This window comes from Lissotriton helveticus, chromosome 12 (genome assembly GCF_964261635.1).
Source record: "Lissotriton helveticus chromosome 12, aLisHel1.1, whole genome shotgun sequence".
NCBI lineage: Eukaryota > Metazoa > Chordata > Amphibia > Caudata > Salamandridae > Lissotriton > Lissotriton helveticus.
The window spans coordinates 808,062,247-808,087,361 of NC_136073.1; the positions used below are offsets into that span (position 1 = coordinate 808,062,247).

The 25,115-nt window shown below is 43.5% G+C and overlaps 1 protein-coding gene across 1 annotated transcript in view; it reads left to right on the plus strand.

Moving 5' to 3' along the window:
* LOC144798932 (GON-4-like protein) overlaps window positions 1-21,663 on the plus strand; it is a 396,699-nt gene extending 375,036 nt beyond the window's left edge. Inside the window, exons 27-33 of the mRNA XM_078670067.1 lie at window positions 1,305-1,448; window positions 7,889-8,011; window positions 9,194-9,313; window positions 10,701-10,872; window positions 13,126-15,745; window positions 19,207-19,309; window positions 20,421-21,663. Of these exons, the coding sequence (XP_078526193.1) occupies window positions 1,305-1,448; window positions 7,889-8,011; window positions 9,194-9,313; window positions 10,701-10,872; window positions 13,126-15,745; window positions 19,207-19,309; window positions 20,421-20,570 (3,432 nt within the window). The 3' untranslated portion in view covers window positions 20,571-21,663. The remainder of the gene's footprint in view (window positions 1-1,304; window positions 1,449-7,888; window positions 8,012-9,193; window positions 9,314-10,700; window positions 10,873-13,125; window positions 15,746-19,206; window positions 19,310-20,420) is intronic.
* Window positions 21,664-25,115: the final 3,452 nt, after the last annotated feature.

The following is a 25,115-nucleotide window of genomic DNA, read 5'->3' on the forward strand; positions in this document are numbered from 1 at the left end:
TGCCTGATAGTAAAAGGTGTCCGCTTGAAATAAAGTCAAATAGTGAAGACTTACGTGGCACATATATAGCGGATTAAACATCATAGGTAAGACTAGGTTCTCCAAATTATGCCTCTGGGTATCTAGCACTTTGTTCTTCAGTGTGATATGGGATTCATCTTTACTTACAAACTAATTTCACTGGCCCACTGTCCACTGTTCTGTCAACCTCCAAAGCTAGCAAACATGGTGGCTATTATCATTGTTCATAATGATTGAGACTTTACTTGATTCCATACAATCCACGCTGGGTTAAGCAACTCCAGGATGGCATGCTACATATGGCAATACCTCATATACCACTTTTTATGTATTTCTTTTCTGTATGCCCCCCTTGTCCCCGACTAGTTCCCAAATGTAGCAAACCGTATTCAATTTCTCAACTGGTAATTCATGTAAATGTGAAATATTTTCAGTAATCATCACAACTGTATTTGCTTTCATGAGAGTGAGAAAGGCAAAGACTGAACATGATTCAAGCTAAGGTTGGAGGTGCAAGAAGAAGGCAAAACTATGAAAGTCTTTACATTTTTGCCTAATGTTAATTCCAGTGTTCATCTAACGGCTATCACTGTTTTCCCTTTTGTAAACATGGACTTGTGGTGCCTAATAATTACTGGAGAGAAGAACTCTAAATGGTGGCGATCAAATAACCTTGGTTTTCCTGCTGGTGTTTTTTCTATGGTTATTCTTTTCTCTGCAATCCCCTACCACTGCTGGTTACAAGCTAGTTACATCTATTTTGAATAAGTACATTTTTCAAATGAAAATTATGCTTGTAACACCTGAGATAAGGAAAAGGGGCGTGTCTGCGCCCCAAACCAAGTGCACTGCGAAATCTACAAAAGAAAGTAAGCAGCGCCAAAGGTGGCAGATTTCGCAGTGCACTTGGTTTGGGGCGCAGACACGCCCCTTTTCCTTATCGTGAACTATTTCAGTGTCTCATGGGCATGACACTGCAACTAAAGTAGCACGCATATTGGAGTACGTCATGATGAACTTTGAATTAGCAGTAATGAACAGGTGTGCATTCCACACAACCCCGTACAGTTTGTAACACCTGAGAGCCACTAATCAAGAATAAGAATGAAGGTTTGAGTAATGCTGCTCGTACTCGTTCATCTGCTGATGCTGAGGTGTACGAAAAGCTGTCAATATGCGATGAGAGATGAACTTGAGAAAGCTCTAAATTGGTACACATCAGTTTATTTCTCTCAGTAAACAGAAAAATGAGTGTGATTATGATTAATCTGCTGTGCCCCCAGTTGAAGACACAGATGGGGATGTTGCTGAAAGGACATGACCACTTGCAGGAGGAATTCTCCATGTTCTTCGATCAATTGCGCCCACCTGCCAGCCGAATGGGAGACTTTGAGTTCATCAACTGGACAGAGGAGAAGGAATATGAGGTACTAAGATTCTTTACTTTCCTGAAAAAGGCAATAGTAGTGGAAGCTGAGGTGTGTGCGCATGTGTGTATGTCGCCAAGGGGTGAACGATTATAAGACAACACGAATAAGGGAGTGTTGATTTTATGGGCAGACAGAGCACTTCCTATCCACATTATCCTTTTTATCATTGTCCCTCTGCAACAAAGAACACAGATTATTCAGAACGTGAAATTTCTTTTTTGATGCTGAGCACACTCCTAGCAGCTAATGTTGTGCCCAGAACAATGCAAACAAGTTTTCTTAAAATCTTTATTGCAGCATCAGGCATGACTTGAATGAATCCTTATTACATGCCCCTGAAACTTACAGTAATCTCGGGACACAAACTCCACATCAGATTTGTTTCTGTTGTATGTTACTAGGAGACTTTATTACATGTTGAGTGACTTTTTATAGGGAGTTCAAGTTGAGGCTATCCTCAGAACTATCCTATAACTGTTGGTTAATGCTGCCGGGCTGCTTCCCTGTCATTTACCTGCTGATTTCCTTGTTCTTGGTGTCTCCTATTGCACTGCCCATTGGTTGGATGAATTTCACACTCTTGTGCAGAATGCTTTAATACATGATTTTGTGAAGGTGAAATAGAATATGTAAATTTGTGATAAATCCTGTGATGGTCGATGGGACAGATACTTGTATCTGTTCATTTTAATGCTTGCGGCTGGATTGTCCAGCAAAAGAAAGCATAGCAAAGTTATCACGTTGATGTGCTTGGTATTCCGTTACAATAAAATCTCACCCGACACACTGTATTCAGAGAGCAACATTGGTCTGCCACTCTCGTTGTGATAAATATACATATGTTGTGGACAACTAGATAAATATTTAAAATGTATTGATGCAGTGCATGATGTCAAAAAAAGTGTGAATACCGAGTGGTTCAGGTCATTTCACATGTAAAGTGTACATTTTACACACTTTGACAAGTGGTTGGGTAGTAGTTTCTTTGCAAAAGGAAACCGTTCTCTAAATGAAAATAAAGGGAAAAAAATTATTTTCCAGAAGTATTCAATGAGATGAATACTACAACGGATCTGGGGAAAATTGAAAGGTGGCAATTTGAGGTTACAAATTAGGGAGTTGAGCACCTCTCAAAATATTTAACCAGAAATTAAATGTGTTACTACAATCACATTGGTAGCGTACGGAACCTAGAAATATGATTCAGACTATGTAGTCACTGTTTTCCAATCCTTGTTGGACCAAAGATTGACAGCATGACTATGTGCTGGATATTTCTTAGATTCTGTGTGACCTATTTCCCAATATTGTAGCTGAAATAGGGCAATATCAATCCTCAAATGTGATATATTGAGCTCATTAAACATGGTACTCCCAGTTGAAAGACGTCCTGAATATTGAAATAATGATGATGATTTAGGCACCTGGTGAAGTAGCACAATTGAGCATGATCTAGCAGGTTGTGGATTTTTAATTCAGTTCTCCTCTGACACCATCAGAAGATAGGAGAATGAAAAAAAAGTGCTAAAAGAATTTCATTGCAACAAGTCTTTGGAGTGGCGAGCTGTCTTTCCAAATACACATCTGCAAAAGTAACAATATATTGGATCTTTAGAGAGCTCTAAATCATTTAATTTAAGATCCAACGAATACCAGATGGAAAGACGTTTGTGGTTTGTTTTGTTTTCTTATAATATTGTGATTGGTATATAGCTCTCTAAAATTATTATTGCCCCTCAATAATTTTCAGATCTGGTGGAGGGTCTTCCAAAACAATGGCCATCACTCAAAAGGCAATATCTTGTTGTATTTTGTGCTGCATTCGACAGTGCTTTAAGACTGGCAACAAAACGTTTGAAAGAGTCATTACATTAAATACCAGGAGCAGAGCAAGAGAGCAGCTATTACTATTCCCTGAGAATGGTCTTGACCCCCCACCACCAAACATTTGGAAACAAGCATTGGAAATGCAATAGGTCTCGCACCATTAGAGTTAGTGCTTTTAGAATTGTTTATGGGGTTTTTTTGTCAATGTTTAGCATTTTTGTTTCCTGTAGCCAATGCTAAAGTATTACAAATAAAAAAAGCCATAAACATTTCTAAAAGCTCTAACTGAAATGGTCTGAGAACTATTGCACTGTGTGAGGGTGAGTGAGGGTGAGTGAGGGTGAGTGAGGGTGAGGGGTTGAGGGTGAGTGAGAGTGAGGGTGAGTGAGGGTGAGTGAGGGTGAGTGAGGGTGAGTGAGGGTGAGTGAGGGTGAGGGGTTGAGGTTGAGGGTGAGGTGTTGAGGGTGAGTGAGGGTGAGGGTGGGTGAGAGTGAGGGTGAGTGAGGGGTTGAGGGTGAGGGGTTGAGGGTGAGTGAGGGTTTGAGGGTGAGGGGTTGAGGGTGAGTGAGGGTGAGTGAGGGTGAGGGGTTGAGGGGGAGGGGTCGAGGGGGAGGGGTTGAGGGTGAGTGAGGGTGAATGAGTGAGGGTGAGGGGTTGAGGGTGAGTGAGGGTGAGGGTGAGGGTGAGGGGTTGAGGGTGAGTGAGGGTGAGGGTGAGGCTGAGGGGTTGAGGGTGAGTGAGAGTGAGTGTTGTGAGAGAGGGGTGATGAGGCCTGGTTGTTGTGAGAGAGGGGTGATGAGTCCTGGTTGTTTTGAGGTACAGCTGATGAGGCCTGGTTGTTGTGCGCTCTGTGTATTTTCACATGGCGTTCTACATTCTTAATGGAGTGCCTGTAACTGTATATTCCACTCAGTTATCTCCAGTTGCATCTGGAGATCAACCTGGGCGGACGCCTTAGCTGTGCTGCAATAAACCTGCTTGTCTTCTTATCGTGGATTTGGCATCATTGTAATAAAGTCGTTCACTAAAAGAATTACATGAAATTACATTGGGAGATGAGGGTTGGAGGCGAGCTAGTGAGAGAAAGAAGAGGGCCGGCTTTCTGTGTGGAAATGAACACAGAACTGCAGCGGCTCCACTGTGGCGTCTGATAACAAATATTAAACATTATTTATCAGCATTGGGAGCCATTGAGAATGTAACCAGTGATTAGTGCTTATCTACTTCCATCGGATTTCCATTGTCTGCTGCGCAGCGCTCCTAGAGCAATGTTTTGTGCAGCAGGCGCTTAACAACCCCCTTCCCCATGTGTAAATGCACACGCACTATAACTCACTGCAAAGCGTTAAATGTCGCTTCGCCCAACAAATATTCATGACTTGCTGATTGTAGCGAATAAAGCAGATATAAGGCTGGAGACATTGTAGGCGGTGTGAAAAAGCTATGCTGCTTTCTGCCACGCCTATTCCTAATGCTGACATGACATTTTTCGATTACGGCCCCAGGAACGTTTTGGAACTTTGTTTCCTGTGACCGCAAAAACGCAACAGGCTGTTGAACAGCGGCCACCACTGACAGCTTCTGAATGACAGCAAAGTAAATAAAGAGATGGGCGAGCCGCGCAGAACAAAAGAAAGGCATGCTACCGCCATTATTAAAGATGAATAAAGGCACGCGCCGCCATTGTTAATGATGAAGCTACCCAACAAAAAAAAAAATGCAGTAAAACTTTCATTGAATAATTAAAATGTATCAACACATAAAAATGATCATCACTCCCCTAATTGTGCTACTAGATTGCATTAACCAGTTTCGCTGTCGGTGCCCCTCAGCTGAGATTTCAGGGAGAGTGTGTACCCACTGAAAGAACCTCCAGTAACCTCTTTCTTGTTCGTTCTCTGAGGTTCACGGCACAGGAGGACGTTAGTTACGAAGAAGCTGTGGCATGCAGTTACTGTGATTGGAACCTCTGTGCGGAGGAGCATGCGTGGGCTGCTAAAGGGGGCTGGTGGTGTGAAGGTGGCTTAATAGTCTGAAGCAGTAAGGTTAGGAACACGGATGTAAAGGGTACAGCTACAGGAACGTGAAAGCCAGCAGCATGCTTGCCTGAGCCAGAGAAACACTCACAAAGGGAGGAGAGCAAGCATCTGTATACATTAAAGTAAGGCACCCATGAATTGGGTGCCGCTCTAAGCCAGGGAAACGCTCATTCAAATAAACAAGCGAAAGGATCGGAGACACGGCGGGTAAAATAAACAAAAAAAAAAACGAAGCCGGAGGGAAGAGAGGGGAGGGGGGAGGAGAAATGCGACACGGTGGGAAGGGGAGGGGGCGGAGCGGGTCAAATCAACAAACAAGCCGAAGGGAAGAGAGGGGAGGGGGGAGGAGAAATGCGATACTAGATTGCATTAACCAGTTTCGCTGTCGGTGCCCCTCAGCTGAGATTTCAGGGAGAGTGTGTACCCACTGAAAGAACCTCCAGTAACCTCTTTCTTGTTCGTTCTCTGAGGTTCACGGCACAGGAGGACGTTAGTTACGAAGAAGCTGTGGCATGCAGTTACTGTGATTGGAACCTCTGTGCGGAGGAGCATGCGTGGGCTGCTAAAGGGGGCTGGTGGTGTGAAGGTGGCTTAATAGTCTGAAGCAGTAAGGTTAGGAACACGGATGTAAAGGGTACAGCTACAGGAACGTGAAAGCCAGCAGCATGCTTGCCTGAGCCAGAGAAACACTCACAAAGGGAGGAGAGCAAGCATCTGTATACATTAAAGTAAGGCACCCATGAATTGGGTGCCGCTCTAAGCCAGGGAAACGCTCATTCAAATAAACAAGCGAAAGGATCGGAGACACGGCGGGTAAAATAAACAACAAAAAAAACGAAGCCGGAGGGAAGAGAGGGGCGGGGGGAGGAGAAATGCGACACGGTGGGAAGGGGAGGGGGCGGAGCGGGTCAAATCAACAAACAAGCCGAAGGGAAGAGAGGGGAGGGGGGAGGAGAAATGCGACACGGTAAACAAAGACGGACATGCACGCGCCCGTGACTTTTAAGGTCAATGCGCATGCGCATAAGCTTAATGCGCATGCGCATTGACCTTAAAAGTCACGGGCACTGCAAGGAATCGCCACGATTCCTTGCAGTGTGGATAAAGAGTGGATAACTCGCAATACTCTCGCCTTGCTCGATGCGCATGCGCATCGACAGGCGAGACCTAAAAACAACCTCTTGATTAAGATGCTATATCTGATTCTGAGTTTGGAAGTTCAGTGGTTCAGCAACGTTGGTAAATTTTGCTTATGTTGGCTAAGGCTCTTTCATCCAAATTGTTAATTATTGCTAGTGGAAATTTCAAAAGAATGATAGTCTACAGAGCAAGTGGTTCCTGTTTAAATCTGCAGCACTCCGAAAATAGCATTGGCAAAGCTGTTAGGTTTCACCTTTTCGAGAGAGGGGGGAGAGAGAAAGAGAGAGACACACACACACAAACTCTCTCTCTCTCTCACTCACTGCTACGGAGAGGGGTGGGTCACAGTAGAGGATTGAGGTTTGGGGGCAGAGGGGGAAGAAGGCAACACTGCCTAGCCCCCTGCCTAGCTTGGTAAAGCTGTGCTCCCTTGCCATGTAAATTTTGGCCGGGGTGCGCTTTCCATTCGCAAACTCTTCAATCTGTGAGTCCCTCACAGATGGTCTATTTTTCCAGTTTGTTCGCTGAGCTAATTTTAGGAATAAGTACAGAATGGGTCCCACTAAGACTGAAGAAAATGTCAATAATGTGTCAATAAAGAAAAGGTCCCCCGTTAGGTATGGATTAAGGCGAGCTTTAAAATGACTATGTGGACCAGTTGCATAACGCAAGAATGTTTCTTGAATGACTTTTAATTACTACTTTTAATAAAAACTGTAACACTGAATACCATACCTCAATCCATTTGCATGTTTATTTAGCTAGATATTGCTTGTCACTTCCACAATTTTATTATGTGCTTCTTAGTAGTTACTAACAGGCTGGAAAACATACATTTCTGAAATTTGTCATTTGTTTTTAAGCTCATTTTAATTTCTTTGCTGTTAATGTAAACTATCGGGGCCTTTGTGTCTTCAATGAAATCCAGATTTTTAGTGCCACTGTTGCAAAGGAAACCCTTTATTAAAATTTTGCAGTATGAGAACGCAGCAACCGAAGACCTTTCCTTTAACTAGTGGTCAGGGGCATAGAAAATACATATCTGTCCCAGTGATGAGATGTTAATTGTTGGATCAATAAAGGAAGATTGTTATTTGAGAGGTTGTGGGCGAAGGTGGAGGGAGAGACAAAATCCCTTCAGCACATTTAGCAACAGATTAGGGAAGGGAATGAGCTCCAGGAATGGTGTCGTAGATAGATAGTGTACCAATCGATCACGAAATTTGATAGACAACAATACATAACTGGGCAGCTACTGTGTTTGTCGTAGTATTTGCTTGGCTATTCAGATTGACTGTACTAACTTCTGGCTAATATATCCGATCCCATCGTATTTTGTATGCCCCATTGTTTGAACTAATGGAATTGCAACTGTGTTGAATTAGTCACGCTAGCTAAAAATGAACACATTTTATTTTTATTTATTTTTAGTTTGATGGTTTTGAAGAAGTTATGCTGCCAGATGTTGAGGAAGAAGAGGAGCCACCCAAGATGCCTCCGCCCCCAAGAAGCAAGAGGAGGAAAGACACTGGAGGCGGGCGAAACAATGAAAAGGTTGGGTCACGAGTCTTAAGTGACATAAAAATGTTAAACAGCGCATTTCCTAAATGTCTGATTTCCTATCATTGTTAATGCTTTACCATTCTTTTCTTCTTTGCCATTAGCTGCTTGGCGAGGAAGTGGCGTGTCATGATTTCTGCCCTTCTAATTTGCTAACTAAAGATGTCCAGTGTTGGTCTCTAGGTGTCATGCATAAGTGGGCACCCACTTTTCCTAGGTTTATGCGCCATATTCGCTCCAACCTGTCTCATTAGTGCATCTGGTAGTACTACGATTCTTTTCCGTTGGCTAATGTGTTTCTTCTTTGGGTTTGCAAGATAGTGACACTGTAACTGCTCCTTACCTCTAATGGATGGCAAACACAGCATGGATCTCACCTAGGAGTTTTTCATTTTGGCAAAATGCCCCCGCTTCCTCCACCTATTGGTTGGGTCACAAGTGTCACCATGCTCATTGCTTAGGGTTTGTCAGACCTGACTCTGCACCTACCCCGTGGTGATTGACTGCCTGCTCCTCCCCCAGATTTTGTAGGAAGTGACACCATGCTTTTCCTTCGGACTGGGTAATTAATGCGTTGCTCTTACCAAGTAGTTGGCTGGTTTGATCCCTCACTCTTCCATTCCTGACTTGACAAGTACTGACTCCAGGCTCTTTCTATGGATTTGGCTAATCATTGACATTATGATTTACCTTTTGATTGAATGATAGTGGCACCATGCTCCTGATTTTTTGGTAATAGAAATGCCATGTTCAGTAGAGTTTGGATTGTTTGTAACATTGTCCTCCATCTCCTCTGTGGATTGGCTAGTAGCAACAACATGCCCCTTCCCCTTTTATTTGCATTTGACAGCCAATGCTTACATGCATCTCTCATACGCTTTAGCATATAGTGATTGAGTGCTCCTCCCGAGGTTGGCCGGTCAGTTGACACCATGATACTCCCTTGGGTTTGGTGGTAGTGATGACACCATTGTTCTCCCCTGCTTTTTGACAAGTGGTAACACCATACTCCCCCACTAGATTTGGTAGTATTAACAGCATTTCCCTTTCCTGTGTTTGTCAGGTAATGCTCCAGATTTAGTCGACTCGTAATTCTTATTCTGGAGTTGTCCCTATGCGTGTGATGTTTCTTTATGCTCAGTCGATTAAGAGCCTTTATTTTGTTCTCGTCTGCAGGAGATGGATTCGACTGAAGCTCTGGGAACAAAAGAATGTTCCTGCTCCTGTCATCAAGTAGGTGGTGAGCAGAGGCTGAAAAAGACCAAACGAAGGACCTGCAGCCAATGCAACTGTAAGGTCAGTCCAGGTAGTATTAGCAGACTTGTATTAATCGGAAAGATATGCTCTTGGACTAAGATTCTGAAGGTGGACATGAAGCCCAGTGATATGTTTTGTGGGTTTTTTTCACCCCTAATTCTGAAATTGAATTATTAGTTTAGGACTGTTGCCAACAGAGAATCAATGCTTCTTCTGGGAAGGTGGGGCAGTCAACCAAAGCATCTGTTCCGGTACCAATAACTGTGCAGCGTATTAAGTTTTATTAGGTCACTACAATGAATTCCATTAGGACAAATCCCTGCCAACGAAAAGTCATTACAAAGAAGGGATCAGGTAACTAATTGAATATATGTTTTGATCTGGCTAGCTAGCCCAGCCTTCGATAAATCTGGTGTCATCAATAGTAAAAGAGCTTCAAGAGGCAGGGCTTAGAGATGTGTTTAGATTTGGCAGAAGGCATGTCCTTCCACTGAAAAAGAGGGCTTGTTTTCCCTTCATGTTCACCTTTTAAGGGTCTCTTTTTATTGATTTCTTTTTTGACTGCATGGCAGTTATGCAGACAGTCCTACCAGGCTGCTTTCCTGGCACTAATTGGATCACAGTGCGCTGCATACCACTTGCGCACTGCTTCTAAACCGAGCAACCATCTTAGAATGTAAGTGTCCACGGTGCATCATTGTTTTACTGTTCAAAGGTGGCAGTCACCTTTAAAAGGTGCATGTTGCCCCTACTGGGTCAGTACAAGAGGGATACATTGTACACAGTAGCATCCCAAGATGCCTCCCCTGATAGTTATAGAGGAACTATATTTTAATGTAATTGTGTCTACTAATTCCGTTGACAAAGTATTGTGTTTATATCTCCAGGTAGGAGTTACTGCAATGTGTTAGTGAGTGTTTATAATAAATACATCTTTTTATAACTCCACTGTGTGGTTCTTTCTCTCTTAACCTATACCATAAGATTACGTACTGGTAAAACAAGCTGCTTTACACTCCTTCTGGACTAAGCCTGAAGGCTGCGCTCCACATCAACCGCTTAGAGAGCTTTCTAAGGTTGTCTAAGACCACTAAAATCACCATAAGGGTTGTCTGGATTAGAGCCTGGTGCTACACTTTCATAGGCGAGCACCATATACTAAGCCAACCTCTCACAGTAGGAAATTCAGTCTAAACCTGTTGAAATTTTGAGCAACATGTCTTTTGCTGTAGAGAATCTTTCATGCATAAATAATGATTCAAACAAGGCTCATCTTTGTAACCTATGTCGAAACGTTGTCCTACAAATAAGTGATTGTGAGAATTCTTTTTAATTTTAAATCTCAACAAATCTGAACGACTGGGGGAGGGGGGGGAGTTATGATTCAGACAGTGACTGGGCAAGCTCTTTCCTTCTTGTCTCTTAGGCGTGTGATGGCAAGGCAGTGAGGTCCAAAGATGTGCAGGAGGTGGCAAGTGCCAATCTTCAGACTTCTTTTGAAAAGAAGGATGCTGGGATCCGCCGCGCAAATGCAGAAGAGTTACAGAATGAGAAGGTGGACCCAAAGGCCCTGCAGGGCCAAGCGAAGACTGCACAAGGTTTGTTTAGTATACAGTTTATTTTCTGTTTTAGTCATGTACTGTACTTGGGAAGAATGTGATAAAGCCCCAGTTGAAAACATCAGGTGTAACTCTGGCTTAACAAAACAGAGTCTGTGTTATTGCAATCTCTGGCATTCCCAAGCACAAGGCTCTTTTTAAAGCCATTTGCAGTTTTCTATCATTGAGATGAACTGTACATCATTTATTTTGGCAGCTTTTTTTAGCTTCCGTAACGAAAGCCAATTATTTTCCAGGTAGTTTAGACTCTTCCATTCTACAATGATTAAAAAGCTATTTTGTAGCTGTTTAATCCAATACTCAATATTAGTTTGCATCAATTTGATGCCTTTCTAAGACATTACACTAAATTCTTTTTTTTCGTAGTTGAGCATTGGATTGTTCCTCTTTGACGCATTCACATTTTAGTATGGGTAACAAGTCACCATTTTTTATTTTATTTATTTATTTTTTATTTTAAAAGTTTTATATAGCGCTGGCTAGACCCGGAGGTATCAGAGCGCTTTACATGAGCATCGGATCATAGTTACAGGTTACATCGTTACAAAGGTTACACAGTTCTTAGAGCATGGCAACATAGTTACTTGTAAGGTCGAGATAAACAATAAGCAGAAATACGTAAGGGGAAAAGAAGGCAAGGTGAGAGATTCAGGCATTTTGAAAGTGTGTTCAGTTTTCCGCATGAATATACTACAGGTAAAGGAAACTACCTGTATTTATGTGAACTGGATGAGATCTGAACATCATATAACACTGACTTGTCCTCCTAAACCGAACCTATAAAAGGTATATGTAATGAAAAGCTTAACAGAGAAAGTAAATAGATGTATGTTGACTCCCTTTGGAGTCTGTTGGAGGACGAACAAAGGCTTGAGTGCAGTTACTCTCTCGCCTTTAGTGAACTCAGTGTTATGACCGTGATTCTGCTGCTCTGGCAGATCTCCTACAAAGAAGAGGCTGAACGTCTAGATTACTTGCATATTGCGAGTTGGACGCTTTCAGAGCGATGTCTGGAGTGTATTTGGAACTTTCGTTCACAGAGTTACCTGTGATGCCGAAGAAACACCTCATTTTATGTCGTTTTTACCTCGACAAAAATGATTGATCCCTTTGGTGCCAATTGTGGAAAGTTTGTATAGTTGAGGGTAACTTTGTGTAGCATTCAGCTCCACTATAAAAAAAACTAATAACAAAATTAGTCTTGTGTACATGGGTGGCTAGTCTTAACCATGAAATGTACATTTCATTTTAATGACTGTGCCCCCTGCAAAGGCATCCAAGTTTCACCAACTTAGCAACTGACTCTACTGTCCTTGGCATCAAGGGTATCTTCCACGCAAAAGAAATGTTCTGCAGCATCACTGCGTGGAAACCGTCACGCTATATAACTTTGTCAGTTTGCTGTCATTTCTCACTTTCTAGAACTATCAATGCCTGCATTTAGATTCCAAGGCCAATGCAGGGAATGGCCATGCAGACTTCAAAGGAGGTCTTGTTACTTCCTTGCTCAAGGGGCATCCATTTGCTTTTCTTTACAAAGAGTGTAGTAAGGATGTTCATAGTGAAGAAATATTTCCCAAACGTTGTACAATCATTTTGCAGGATGACTCGTATTTGCATACTGTGTTCATGTCAATCATCATTTGATTTGGTTCAGAACATCTTCCTGCTTTTCTCAAATGAAAATTGATATCAGCCGACCCAAGCGAGGCAAGAATAGTAATCTGTGACATCTGAGAGCAGCCCACAAAGCACTACAGTTGGGTGTTATTTGCATTAAATAGAATGGAAGTACTGGGCCCTGGGACATTTAGAGAAACCCTTAATTAAAGTCTCAAGTGCTATGAGAGTTCACGTAGGATCAGATCATGCTCGGTGGGTCGGAATGAGTAGAGGATGTCCTGAAACCCACACCGCACAGGACACCAACACAGTTATAGATTATATTGTTCTCTGACATGAGTGTTCATGAAGGAACCATACACAATTCTTCTTTGTGCCAGTTTGATAGAGGAGAGTTTTCTAATACTGTGTTTGCTCAAAAGATAATAAATGATGCTTATATAAATAGCTGAACCACAAACCATGTTTCATTTCATTGGCTCACATGAATCCTGTGGTGGGCATGCAGTAGCCTTTTAAGTGCCAGGAACCTCTCAGACGTTAGCCTCATTGAAATTACAGCACAGGTGATATGTAGTAATCCTTAATGTCTTATCTGTCTTTTTTCAGTAGGTTGTCAAACTGTGGGAACATCCTCTACAATCCAGGAAGAGCTTGCAGATGAGAGAACCTCACCAGAGAAAGAGAACAGTCAATTTTCACACATCAGAACCAGCAGCCCAATTCAGCTGCATAACTCTGGTGAAATCCAAGCTGGCAAAAGACTCACAGACACTGTGCCTTCCAGAGACAGAAATGTTGTGGACATTCCCCTAAAGCCGCCAGATCCAGGAGCTCCTCGGCCCAGCCAGAAGGGTGGTCTCGCCCTTGCTGCCACCAGCAGTAGTGAGGCAAAGGGTCCAGGCTCTCTGCAAGGGTGGGAAAAAGGGTCCAATGGTACAGTGATTCATCCAGCCCCTATAGTGGCACCAGAGCGACATAGTTCAACCTCAGGTAGCCACACAAGCTTGGACCTCAGTCATTCCTCTATCGGCCCTGGTCCCATGGTTCAGCCAGTGAGTAGAGTGATGGAAGTAAGGTCATATGACGGCATAAGCTACCCTACTGAAATACCCGGCAGTGTTAGTTATTTGTGTGGAGCACAGAGTAATGCTGGCTCCTTACACAAATCATCAGACCGCTCACATGAACCTTCGCATTCCTTGACTGTACCAGTTCACCCTAGCTCGCTTGGCACTGTACCACCCCCTTCTGCCATCTTTGGGACAGTGCCAGTCCCTTATGCCACCCTTAGTGGCATATCCGTCCCTTCTGGTGTCCTCAGTGCTGTGCTGGTACCTTCTGCCATCCTTGGTACAGTACCAGTTCCTTCCGCCAACCTCAGTACAGTGTCTGTCCCGCCTGCAGTCCTTGTTCAGGGTCAGGTCCCCGCTGCTTCCCTCAGCACAGGGCCAGTCCCTACTACCGCCCTGAGCAATGTACCTGTATTTTCTATTGCATCGGCTCTTCCTTCTGGACCAGTCCCTTCAGCCTCTCTTCCATCTGGGCCACTTCCACCTGTCGCCATGCCAGTACTTTCTGCAGCTCTCAATACTGTACAAGTATCTTCTGAAGCTCTCAGCACCACATTAGTCCCAGCTACCACTCTCTGCACTTTGCCAGTACTTTCAACTGCCCTCGGCAGCTCAACAGTCCCATCTGCCCTTACAAAAACAGATCCTCCTTCCACCCTGCGTACTGAGTCGCTCTGTTCTACCACTCTCCGAACCACAGCGGTTTCTTCTGCCACCCTCAGCACTGCCACTCTTGGTAATACAGCAGCGGTCTCAGCTACCACTGGCACCATGCCAGCTCCAGCTGCTCTTGCAAAGCCAGCCCCATGTACTTCACTAGGCACTTCATCTGTCAATTCTCTCATGGTCAATGACCAGCAGGGAAACTGTTTGGGTTTCTGCAGCACTCAGGTACCATTTGTAGGCTTTGGCAGCACACCACTATTATCTAAGGATGTGAGTGGTACCCAGGTGCCAACTGTGGATCTCAATACTCAGGTGCCTCATGGGAGCATCAGCGGTACCCAGGTTCCATCCGTGGGTATCAACCGATCCTTTGGGCAATCTGTTGAGCTGAGCAGCCCTCCAGTGTCGTCAGCAGCCATTAGTAGCACACCTGTGGACTTTAGCAGGTCATATGTGTCTTCTGTAGCCTTTAGCAGCACCCAGGTACCAGCTGCAACTGCAATCAGCACTCGTGTGCCACTTGTAAGCCTCAGCAGCACACAGCAGACATCTGCAGGAGTGGACACTGCCCAGTCTTCACCTGTAGGTATTCCCAACGCCCAGGCTTCACCCCTTGATCTCTCCAGCACTCAACTGCCATCTGCAGGGCTTGGCAGCAGCCCAGCTCCACCTCTATTTCTAGGCAGCACTCAAGTGCCATCTGTGGTGGACAACAACCAGGTGACACCCGTCATCCTCAGCAGCACCCAGGTGTCATCTGTCGGCCTAAGCAATCCCCCGGTTACACCTGTAATTCTCAGTAGCACCCAGATGCCATCAGTCGACCTTGGAAGCATTCAGGTCGATCTATGCAGTACCCAGGTAGCCCCTCCCAGCTCCTCCTCAATTGTCCCCATTGCCACCATCAGTAACTTGCAGGTTCCATCCCCAGGTCTCGGGCCCCAGGTTCTCTATGCTACCATAAGCAGCTCTCAAAACGCACCAGGTGGGGTTATAAATTTGAAGATACCTTCTGGCACTTTCATAAATTTCCAAGTGCCACCCGGCAGCCTCAGTGGTTCATGGCAAGCCCCCAGCAACCTCTGCAGCCCACAAAAGACTTCCAGCAGCTCCAGTGCCATGCCAACATCCTCTGCCTGCCACAGCACTACCCAAGACTTACCTGGCAGTCTTAACAGCTTACAGAACAGTCAAATTAATTTTTCTAAACCTGCTCCAGATTGTCTTGGTTCATCTAACCCGGATTTTAATACATTTTTGGAGGCCTCCTCTAGCAGAGCAAGTTGTGAGATGGGCCCAAGGACAAGTTCAAATACCAGTCCTACCTGCAGTGAGCTGGTGTCTGAGGTGGATACTTCTAGCTTGAATGAAGGAATGCATTTACACCGAGAAAACACCTTGAGGCCCTATGAGAGTGGAGCTGAGCTTCCAGTGTGTGCCAAGAACAGCAAAGTGAGCTCCACCGGGGAGAAGGTCGTGCTTTGGACCAGGTATGACTCTTCATTGGTTAATGGTGTATGAAAATGGCATGTTTGTGACGCTGATTCTGAGGCTGAAACATCATAGGGAACCATAAGAGAAAAACATACCACAAGTCGATCAGAGAGAGAGAGAGAGAGGTTCAGAGAAACCAAAATCAACAGTTTACATCAAGGCAAAGAACAACCCCACTCATTAGTCACCCCTTTGGAGAAAGGTTCCATAGGTCCTTCTCGTTACTGACCCTCCATAACCCGCAAAGACCCATCGTGACCCCAGGTAGAGAAGCTCATAGTAACCTCCTGTGAGGGGCACAATACTAGACTCCACAGAGAACCTACATCATAAACCACCAAAAAGCGAAACTGTGGAGTGTGTTTAGTGAGGATGAAAGGCCCCTGTGCAGAGAAAATCCAGAGTTGCCATTTAGGAAGAGAACACCAGCCATTCTTGACAATACTCTTACCAAAGAAATGTCCTAGAGAGAGCTTACATCTACAACTCACAGTGACAAACAAGCAACACCTTGGTTTACCCCCTGGCAGAGAAACGCAATATACAGCAGCACCACCGCCACCACAGGAGCTCCCACAAACAAACCACCAGAGTTGCACCTTTGTAGGAAACACAAAGCAAGACTAAGCAAAGCCCACCCACCGGGGAAAACAATGTAGAAAGCCATCATAAACAGAGGGAAACTGGAGGTAACCTTCGCTGTATGTGAAACCTATAGGTACACTAGATAGAGAACACAGGCTAGCCGCACAAATAAATAGTGCAGGGACCATACATAATGCCCATAGGCAAACTGCTGAGAGCGGAGCACCATTAATTGCCCTCAATGTGGAAAACTACGGGGTAATCCTAGCTGCAGAAATTATCATACAGCATTGCATGAGTATTATAATGCAGAACACCTGCTGTACAGATCGCTTTACTGTAACTTAAGTTAAACTCCAGAACAGCCTCGTACACCCACCTCACAATAGGGACAACCCATAGGCAATGCATGTGGTACAAGATACCGTAAGTTAAGTGCTGTAGATTACCCCAAGGGAGAGGTGGTCTGTGAGTCCAATGTATCCAGGAAGGCCCATATTTCCAGTACTCTCTTTAAAATACTGTTTCCAAACTCCTCAATAATTGGTTTCAAAATCCAAGCAGTGACAGGAAAAGCCCCAAAACACTTCCTGGTAGGCCGATCCCTTGGATCTACTGATAACATCTCCTGATTTTCCCAAAGAGTGTTAAAAAGAAAGCAGGGCCTTTCTGCACTGTGGAATGGCAACCCCCGATGATTTAAGATTGAACGATAAACCTCTCTTCCTATTGGATTTAAACAGTGCTTTACACCTCTGATGAAGTGCTACAGCACATTCACATATGGAAAGCAGACTAATCAGTGACTCCACAGAGTTATAGGTGTGCGTGTCGTGCTTGAGGATCGAAGTCTTCTCATGTTTTCGAGTCTTGTGTGAATCTGAAATGAAAATGAGCGTGTGATAGGGTGCTTACGCATAAAGTGCTAGTATGTCAATGGGTTGGAAGAGTGAGTTGTGGATAAGGGTGGGCGGAATGTGCGTAGTCGCGCTACACAAAGCTCCGTGAAATGGTAAAAAATCTCCGCTAGCACGCAGAGTTCTGTGAAGACGCGGAATTGCTTGTTCCGCTCGTTTGCGATGCTTGTACTTGTTCGCGAATGCTGTTTGCGTACTTGGGGGAAAAGATCTCGGGATCACACATTTTGAAAGCGCAAACAAGCAAAGAATTCTGCAAAGCCGCGGATCGTGGAATTTTTGGCCATTCCGTGTTCTCCGCGGAATACAAAATTACCCAAATTCCACGAGCGGAAAGGAATTTACCACCCTGGCTTAGTTGTGGCCTACGTGGAAGTATTTGGTACCAACTTCTCAGACAGTCTGTAGAGGAGTGTAATTGTGCCTATGCATAGGAGCTGCAGGAAGAGTGAGAATAGACGCATGCATGCATTGCATCTGTGCGGATATTATGTACCAAAGACGATTAAGTGGTCTATATGCATTAGAATACTTCCAGCATGGGAAAGGAGCAACCCATGTGTATCGCATTATGTAACCAGCCATGGTGGATGGTCAAAGGATTTTCCATGGGTAGCAAGGGACAATCCATAGGATTTGCCAGGATATGACTCCTGATTGTGCATACTAACAGCTCTTATTCTAAAGAGGTATGCACCATAAAAATCTCTAGAGAAATAGAACCAGCATTGAACCTCTGTACAAAAGAGGACCAACATGGGAAACTTTAGGTGAGAACCAAATAGACATTGCGCACATTTGTCGTAGGACCCCACAGTCAGAGAACCAAGAGTAAGATGACCACACTAAATCACCTCAAGGAAGAGGAAGAGGAAATCCACTGAAACCTTTAGTTTGAGAATTATTAGGAACCACCAGGTATAGAATTACCAATGGGGCCTCCAAAGAGAGGAAACATATAAAGAGTTCATATGAGAGATACACAGTCTCAGTATCCCTTAATAGATTGACATGAGGACCTCCAGAAGGAGAATGCTACCAGTGACATTCTGTGAGGTGAGAACCTGTATGAGAATGCCAGGCAAGAAAACCATTATTGGAACTCAATGGGATAGAATAATTGGAGGAATTCCCTGGTAGGGATTTAAAGTTTGAATCTCTAGACAGTGAAACTTCTCAGGCAACACTGCAGACAGAATTGGAACATTCAAAGAGAGAAACACTACAGACGCCCCCAGGAAGAGACCTACTATGTGACGTTCAAGGGCGAGCATCTTTATAAAACACCCAATAGAAATATCTTTCATAAGAACCTTCAGGAAGACACCCTCTGTAGAAATTACCATGGGGAGAACCACCTCCAAGCAAGAGAACATAACCGTAACCTATAGATATAGAGCCCTGCAAGATAAAATCACAAACTGTCGACCTCCACACCATTCCATACTCGTTGATACATTTTACCAGCACCAATAAACATCACTCATAGGGCAAGTGCCTAAATAAGTCAATATCATGGGGACTAGCACAGACACTGTAGGTGTAATGTGTTACGCTAAATCAGGGATATTTCCTAGGTATCTGGAGATTTTTTTGTGTCAACCACTGCTCCCCGCTAATGTAATCTCAACACTTTTTAGGGTAAATTCCAGCTAGAATAATTCTTCCTCTGGTCAACTCATTTCATTCAATGCCTTCACCATGAGAATGCCCAAAATATAGCATGTTGCTTAAAGTGAGTTTTTGTACATATGATAGTGAAAAGGAGCTAAATGTACCAGTGCATTAAGTTCAGATCGCTAATAAAAGGTTGACCGATCAGGGTTTATTATCGGAGGCCGATGCCAATTCACAAATGGTCAGCCGAGAGAAGAGGAATAGAAAATGTATGTTCGTATAGTGTCTTCCAATGCTTCTAGAATATTAATGATTGCTTCTTGTTATCTCCTTTCCAGGGAAGCTGACCGAGTCATACTCACTACCTGCCAGGAGCAGGGAGCCCACCAGGAGACTTTCAGCGCCATCTCCCAGCAGCTGGGACACAAAACTCCCACTGAGGTATAAGGCAGGGGCTAATGTAAACGGAAGAGTTGGGTTGTTGAGAACCCAAGACTGGAGAAAAGATTATTAACCAATCAATCAGTCCAGCATATACGCTCCCTAGAGCGAAATGGCTTAAGTCCGTATGTAAGCAGTTAGGAACTCGCAACTACGATGAGGCTTTGCAAATTCTAGGGTCGGGTCCAAGACCCCTGGGGCATGTTCAGTCCCAAACTTTTTGGGTCATATGTGGGGTATAAGGAGAAAAGTGCAAAAGTCTTTAATTATTTGTTTTTTAATTGTGCTAACTGTACCATTTCGTTCATTTTTATATGGTGTCTTAGCACCTTATTTGGGAAAGCACTCTCGATATTTTTAGATGGTGTCTTAGCATCTTATTTGGGAAAGCACTCTCGATATTTATAGTATATATGTCCTCTGGAGAACCTAGACAGCATACCTGACCCTTTTTTGCACACTTTTAGGTCTTTTTAGAGGTTTTTGCTGCTATTGGGTTTACTTGGATAATTGGAGGAAAGCCTGATGATGTTAGCTGTCACTTGGTATTTGCTAACTCTTGACAATTGTTTCTTGTGTTTTGAAATATATGAATTGTATAATGTATTTTAACTAATTTCATCATGTACTGTTCATGTTGCACTTTTATGGTAATTCGACCAAAATAAAGTTGATTAATTGGTTAATTAAATCACAGGGGACATTGCTAGAAACAGGACAACCTTGGAAGATGAGGGATCCTGAAAACTAGGTGGAAGTAGACAAGTTGGACGCAATGCGTGGAACTAAGTGTTGAGGCCTGAAGCAGGCTTAAATTAGATAAACTGCCAAGAGCAGTCTTGCAGGAAGATGAGAATGCATATTGTAAACAACATCCACAATGATAAATGTAATGTGTAGGAAACGATAGAAGCGAATTGAATAGTGCTAATGTGAGACTTGTTTCAAACTAGAGACTGCTGGTTCCTCAACTAGAAATCTTCAGCGCAAAGGAAAGTGGCGTAGCAGGGAAGGCAAAAGGGATGAGAGTGATAGAATATTGACAGGGGGGATTAGCGAAAGGGTTTTTAAGTTCCTTGACTGACATCTTTGTTTCTGTTCCATCCTCCAGATTTCCCGCCGGTTTAGGGAGCTAATGAGACTATTTCACACTTCGTGTGAAGTCAGCTCAGAGGAGGAAGAAGATGCAACAAGCACTAGCAACACAGACCAGTTATCAGACCGCGATCTGGCGCTTTCCGAGGAGGATCAAGATGAATGATGAGTTCAAATGTGATTTGAATCCATTGATGTCATGGTACCGCCTTAGATGAATGAGAAACCAAATGCACAATGGCGCGGGGCTGGAAGGTGCCCACCACCTTTGTCAGTGAAGAGGACCTTGTACAAGTGCAAAGAAGCACACCACTTGTAGCCTGGGCCATTCGTCTACATCTAATGGGTACAGCAGAGACAGCTCGCAACTGGATTCAGGGTGAATGAGCAATGTGGACAAATTGCTGCTGAACACAAAAAACATTGTGCAGGATAACCCATTTGCAAAGCATGCACCACAAACATCCTGTTGATGGACCAAGGCGATTTGTTTCTGTGGAGAGAGATTCCTTCTTCATGAGCTGCAGGCTTCCCAGGCACTTGAACCACTGGCTCTGCAAAGGTCACCTCATTGACACATCCTTTAACAACATACAGCAGAATGGATGTTTATCTTCACAGCGATTTCCATGTTCTTAGCAGCACAAATCATAGGAAGTCTGACTGTAGTACCGAAGACATGGAGGGTCCTCGGAGACGCAGGCCGGGGTAAGACATGGTCTGCATTCCAGGAATCCAGTAATTACTGATGAATAGTGCAGAACATGATGAAGCCTGCTCTGCATAGACCCTATGCAGACATGAGACGTTTTGAGTGGAGCATCCCAACACGAGTGAAATTGCTTATGCTTGCCACATAAGTTTATCAGTGAATTTTAGAGTAAAAGTTAAGTTTCCTTCAGCTGGTAATTTGGGATAAAGGGTGTTGTCAGCGCCCTGTACTGCCCAAGAAACTTTTCTATTTTTGAAACAGCTAAAGAAATCAAAACTGAGATTGAAATTTCTGAAGGTGAAACATTTCACTCATCTGCCTTTTCCCGAGTATGGCTTCACATCCAATCTGGCTCTTCTAGAGGACCCTTCCAGCTGCACTAAGTAAATATGTAAATAGTGCATCCGCACAGAACTGTTGGAAGCAGAGAGGGAGTTATTGGACTTTGTAATATTTGTAAATGTTTAAGGGAGTTGTGTTTCCTTACAAAGGAAAAGAGCACAGTTAAGTTTGTACTTTTGTCCTATTAAAAAACAAAAATGTGCAACTTGGTTTCCAAAGCTACGCTACTCAGCCTGTGAACCTAATTCTCTTCTCAGCATTTCTGTAAAAGGAGAGCCTGCAGTATTCCTGAAGACCACAGTACTTGGTTAACAAAGATGATAATGGCCTTTACTGCACTGCCGTGGAGTTACAGCCTTTGAAATAATCCTGTGACCTAACTACAGTCTTTGGGGTTTCATTGCAGATGGTTGCAGAGCATAAGGCAGTGCTCCTGACCCTCCCTCATTATTTTAGTCCCCATGTGTGAATCAAAAGGAGCATTGTCATAGTTGTGCATAGGAGTCGGGCAGAGAGGGAAGAGTGACTGACAAGTACAAGACTAGTTAAATAACCAGAATGTTCTGACCTGTTAGACCCAAGAGTAAAGTATAAGAGAAGTCCCAGTGTTGTTGATTGTCAGATATTAATGGTATGTAGGGCTCACTATGGTGTATTCCAACTCTCTTTCCCTATTCCAACTCTTTCTTTTCCACCTTGGTTCTCACTAGTTATGCATGCAGTGCTCTGAGTAAGGTCCATGCAAACACATGCTCTTTTGGAGCACTTTTGTGTTTGATTATGTTAACTTAATTTTTTTACTCAAAAAGGTTACATTTTGCCTTGTTACAATCTGCTTATTTAAGCAGTGTGGAATCAGCTTGAAAACCTTTAATAAGAAACAGGTTGCTTATGTGTAGCAGTGGGCAAGTTTGCAGCAAGAGGTTCTAGATTCACATGCTGGTTAGACCCTAAAAACACGCATGACTAAATAAACATCCTAATTCGGGCGTCAACTGTAGGATGAGTCCACGGCCCCTGAAAAACTTGACCGTATATATCTACAATGTTCCACTGTGTGACCACCATTTTCAGAATCTTTTTTTGGGGAGTCATTGGGATATTTTCAGCATCTGGAAAGGTTCAACATTTTGAGAGTAAAAGACTTAAGATTTGATCGATAAGGTTCAATTTGGTTATCTACTGTGTGTTCTCAGGTATGTACCTGCTTTTGTTCAAGGAAAGAACATGGTTTAGGTTTTGCAATTGGTAAATACCTAGGTATCAACTAATGCAATTACTTTCGTCCCACTGAACCACGTTATAACTGGGTGTGAGGATTGTGTGGTTTTCGGCTGAAAATATAGAAAGAACAATAGGAGAAAAGGTGGGCTCATCATACCATGGCATTAAAAACTGACCTACAAACAAACAGAGGGCCAAGGAAGGAGCGTTGACCCAACCAATATCACTCCCAATTACACAAAACACAAAAATAGGACAGTGTGGGGTCTGTTTGGAAAAGAAACACAAAAGTGGTGCTCAACAAGTACTGATCTTTTAGAATAAAAACGTGGGCACAAAAAGAATAATCTTTTAAGAACGAAAACCCTCATCTGCCCTGGGGTGGCATGCTTCATCATCAGGTCCCTCCTAATACCACTAGCAACTGTGGTAGTGGAGTGGGAACAACTTTTCTAAAACAGGCAGAAGAGGAGCCACTATGCACACTGCAGCCGAGGTTACACCAATGTGTGCCGACTGATGTTGGGGATAGAGTGTAGTGTTTATAAAAAGGCGGGCAGTTATTAAAAATGCCTCTCGACTTAAAAAGATTAGTCTAGGTCTAGAAGATTACAAAGGCTTACAGAGTCAAAAAAATACACATGTATTTGAAAGTAAAATGCTAGACGATAAGAAAGATGCTTTTAGCGAAGCAATGAATACCTACAAGATTCTAAAAAGTACACACAAAATACCAAGGGATGATAGTGATGGCATTGAGGCATGTCAGGGATATTTCCCCATCATGGCAGTTTCATTTGCTTACATGAAGAGGGGGAGGATGTTGATTAAGAGTATCTCTAGGGTCCTTTTGAAGAGGAGGGTGTGGAAGTAGAGAGTGATAAGGGATAAATCTGATATGGGGTCACTACTCAATCATTATCCTGAATGATATCCTACTAGACCATCTCTGCATACATTCAGAGCCAGATTCCTTAATAGTCTCACTGCTAGGATTAGACTGTCGAATCCAACAGTAAACTCAGGCCCACTACCTTACAAGGAAAATAGGAAGGAAAGAAGTGGAAAGCAGGTGGTAAGAATATAGTAAGATCATGTCTACACAATGTAGAATTGTTAATTTTTCTGCTCTGCAAAGCGGATGTGGATAACAGCAGTGGGATAAGCTGGAAGAATTAACGCAACATCTTCCAGAAGTGTAGTGAAGAGGTCATGCTTTGGTTTAAGAGGGACAAACTCTCTCCAACACGTATAAAGTCTATGATGCATACCACAGACAAGGCCCGCCTTCAGCTAGGCACAGGTTCTGCCATATGAAGAGAGGACTAACTGAGAATGGGGTTCAGGCACGTATCGTATTTTTTCAGTGTAGTAGCTTTATTTTTTTAGAGGCACAACCTTAGAACCATAACAATAAATAATGAAGTTAAAACATCATATAAAAAAGCATGACCTACGTGTCACTTATTCATGTACAATAACTAGCATTGGCAAGGTCACTAGGTCTGGCTTATAACGAAATGGTTACTTAGTAGTAGTAGTTTTGTAGCCTGAAGCGCTTTCTGGATTCACATGCTGTGCATCTATTCTGCTACTAGTGGTTGGGTTCAGAATTGTATTTGTCCTTCATCTCGCCCTCTCTTTTTTTGTTGTGGTTTGGGCGGCGTCGACCACTGTTTGGTGATAAGTCCATCCCCTGTGTGATGTCAAATGGTGCCCTAGAAGTTCCTCTGCATGGTCGCCATTTTCAGATTCTTTTTTGTCCTGGCATCAGACCCGCTTGATATATTCCTTGCTATGTAGTGTTGATCACCTCGCCAGTTTGCTCTTACCCTGGTTTACGGGGAGGCGGGTGGGTCGCATGTGAATACAGAAAACTCATTAGGCTGCAAAACTACTACTACTGATAAGGAACCATTTCATTTTGCAGCATGAATCCTTCTTTGGATTCATAAGCTGGGCATCTGATTACGTAGCTGTGTTTGGTTGCTTGGGTAGGTTACGTTGAAATGTGGATGCATTGGCAAACAGGTGTTGCAGCACACTCTGTCCTACCTGTGCTTCCTTGTTTCTGTAGTAGGGGATCTCTGTGTATAGTCATAATCTTGCGAATAGTCCCGCCCATGTGCATGGACCCCGGAGCAATCGAAATAGTCTCTTAAGTTGTCTTCTTCTGCAGTTCTGCATAGACATCTAAGAGAAAATCAAAGACAAATAATGCAGCCTAATAGTACAAGGCTACATTGGCCAGCACTTCATCTCGAAGTGAAAAAGATAGCCAAATAATATTAAATGTATACACTTTGTAAAGTTTCACACCTAGAGAAACTCCCCTTCACAAAAATCCTTTGTCATGATAGAGAGGAAGGGTTGGACAGACAAGCCCCATAGGCTGCCATTATGTATCTGGAAAAGGGATACCATGCCTTTAAG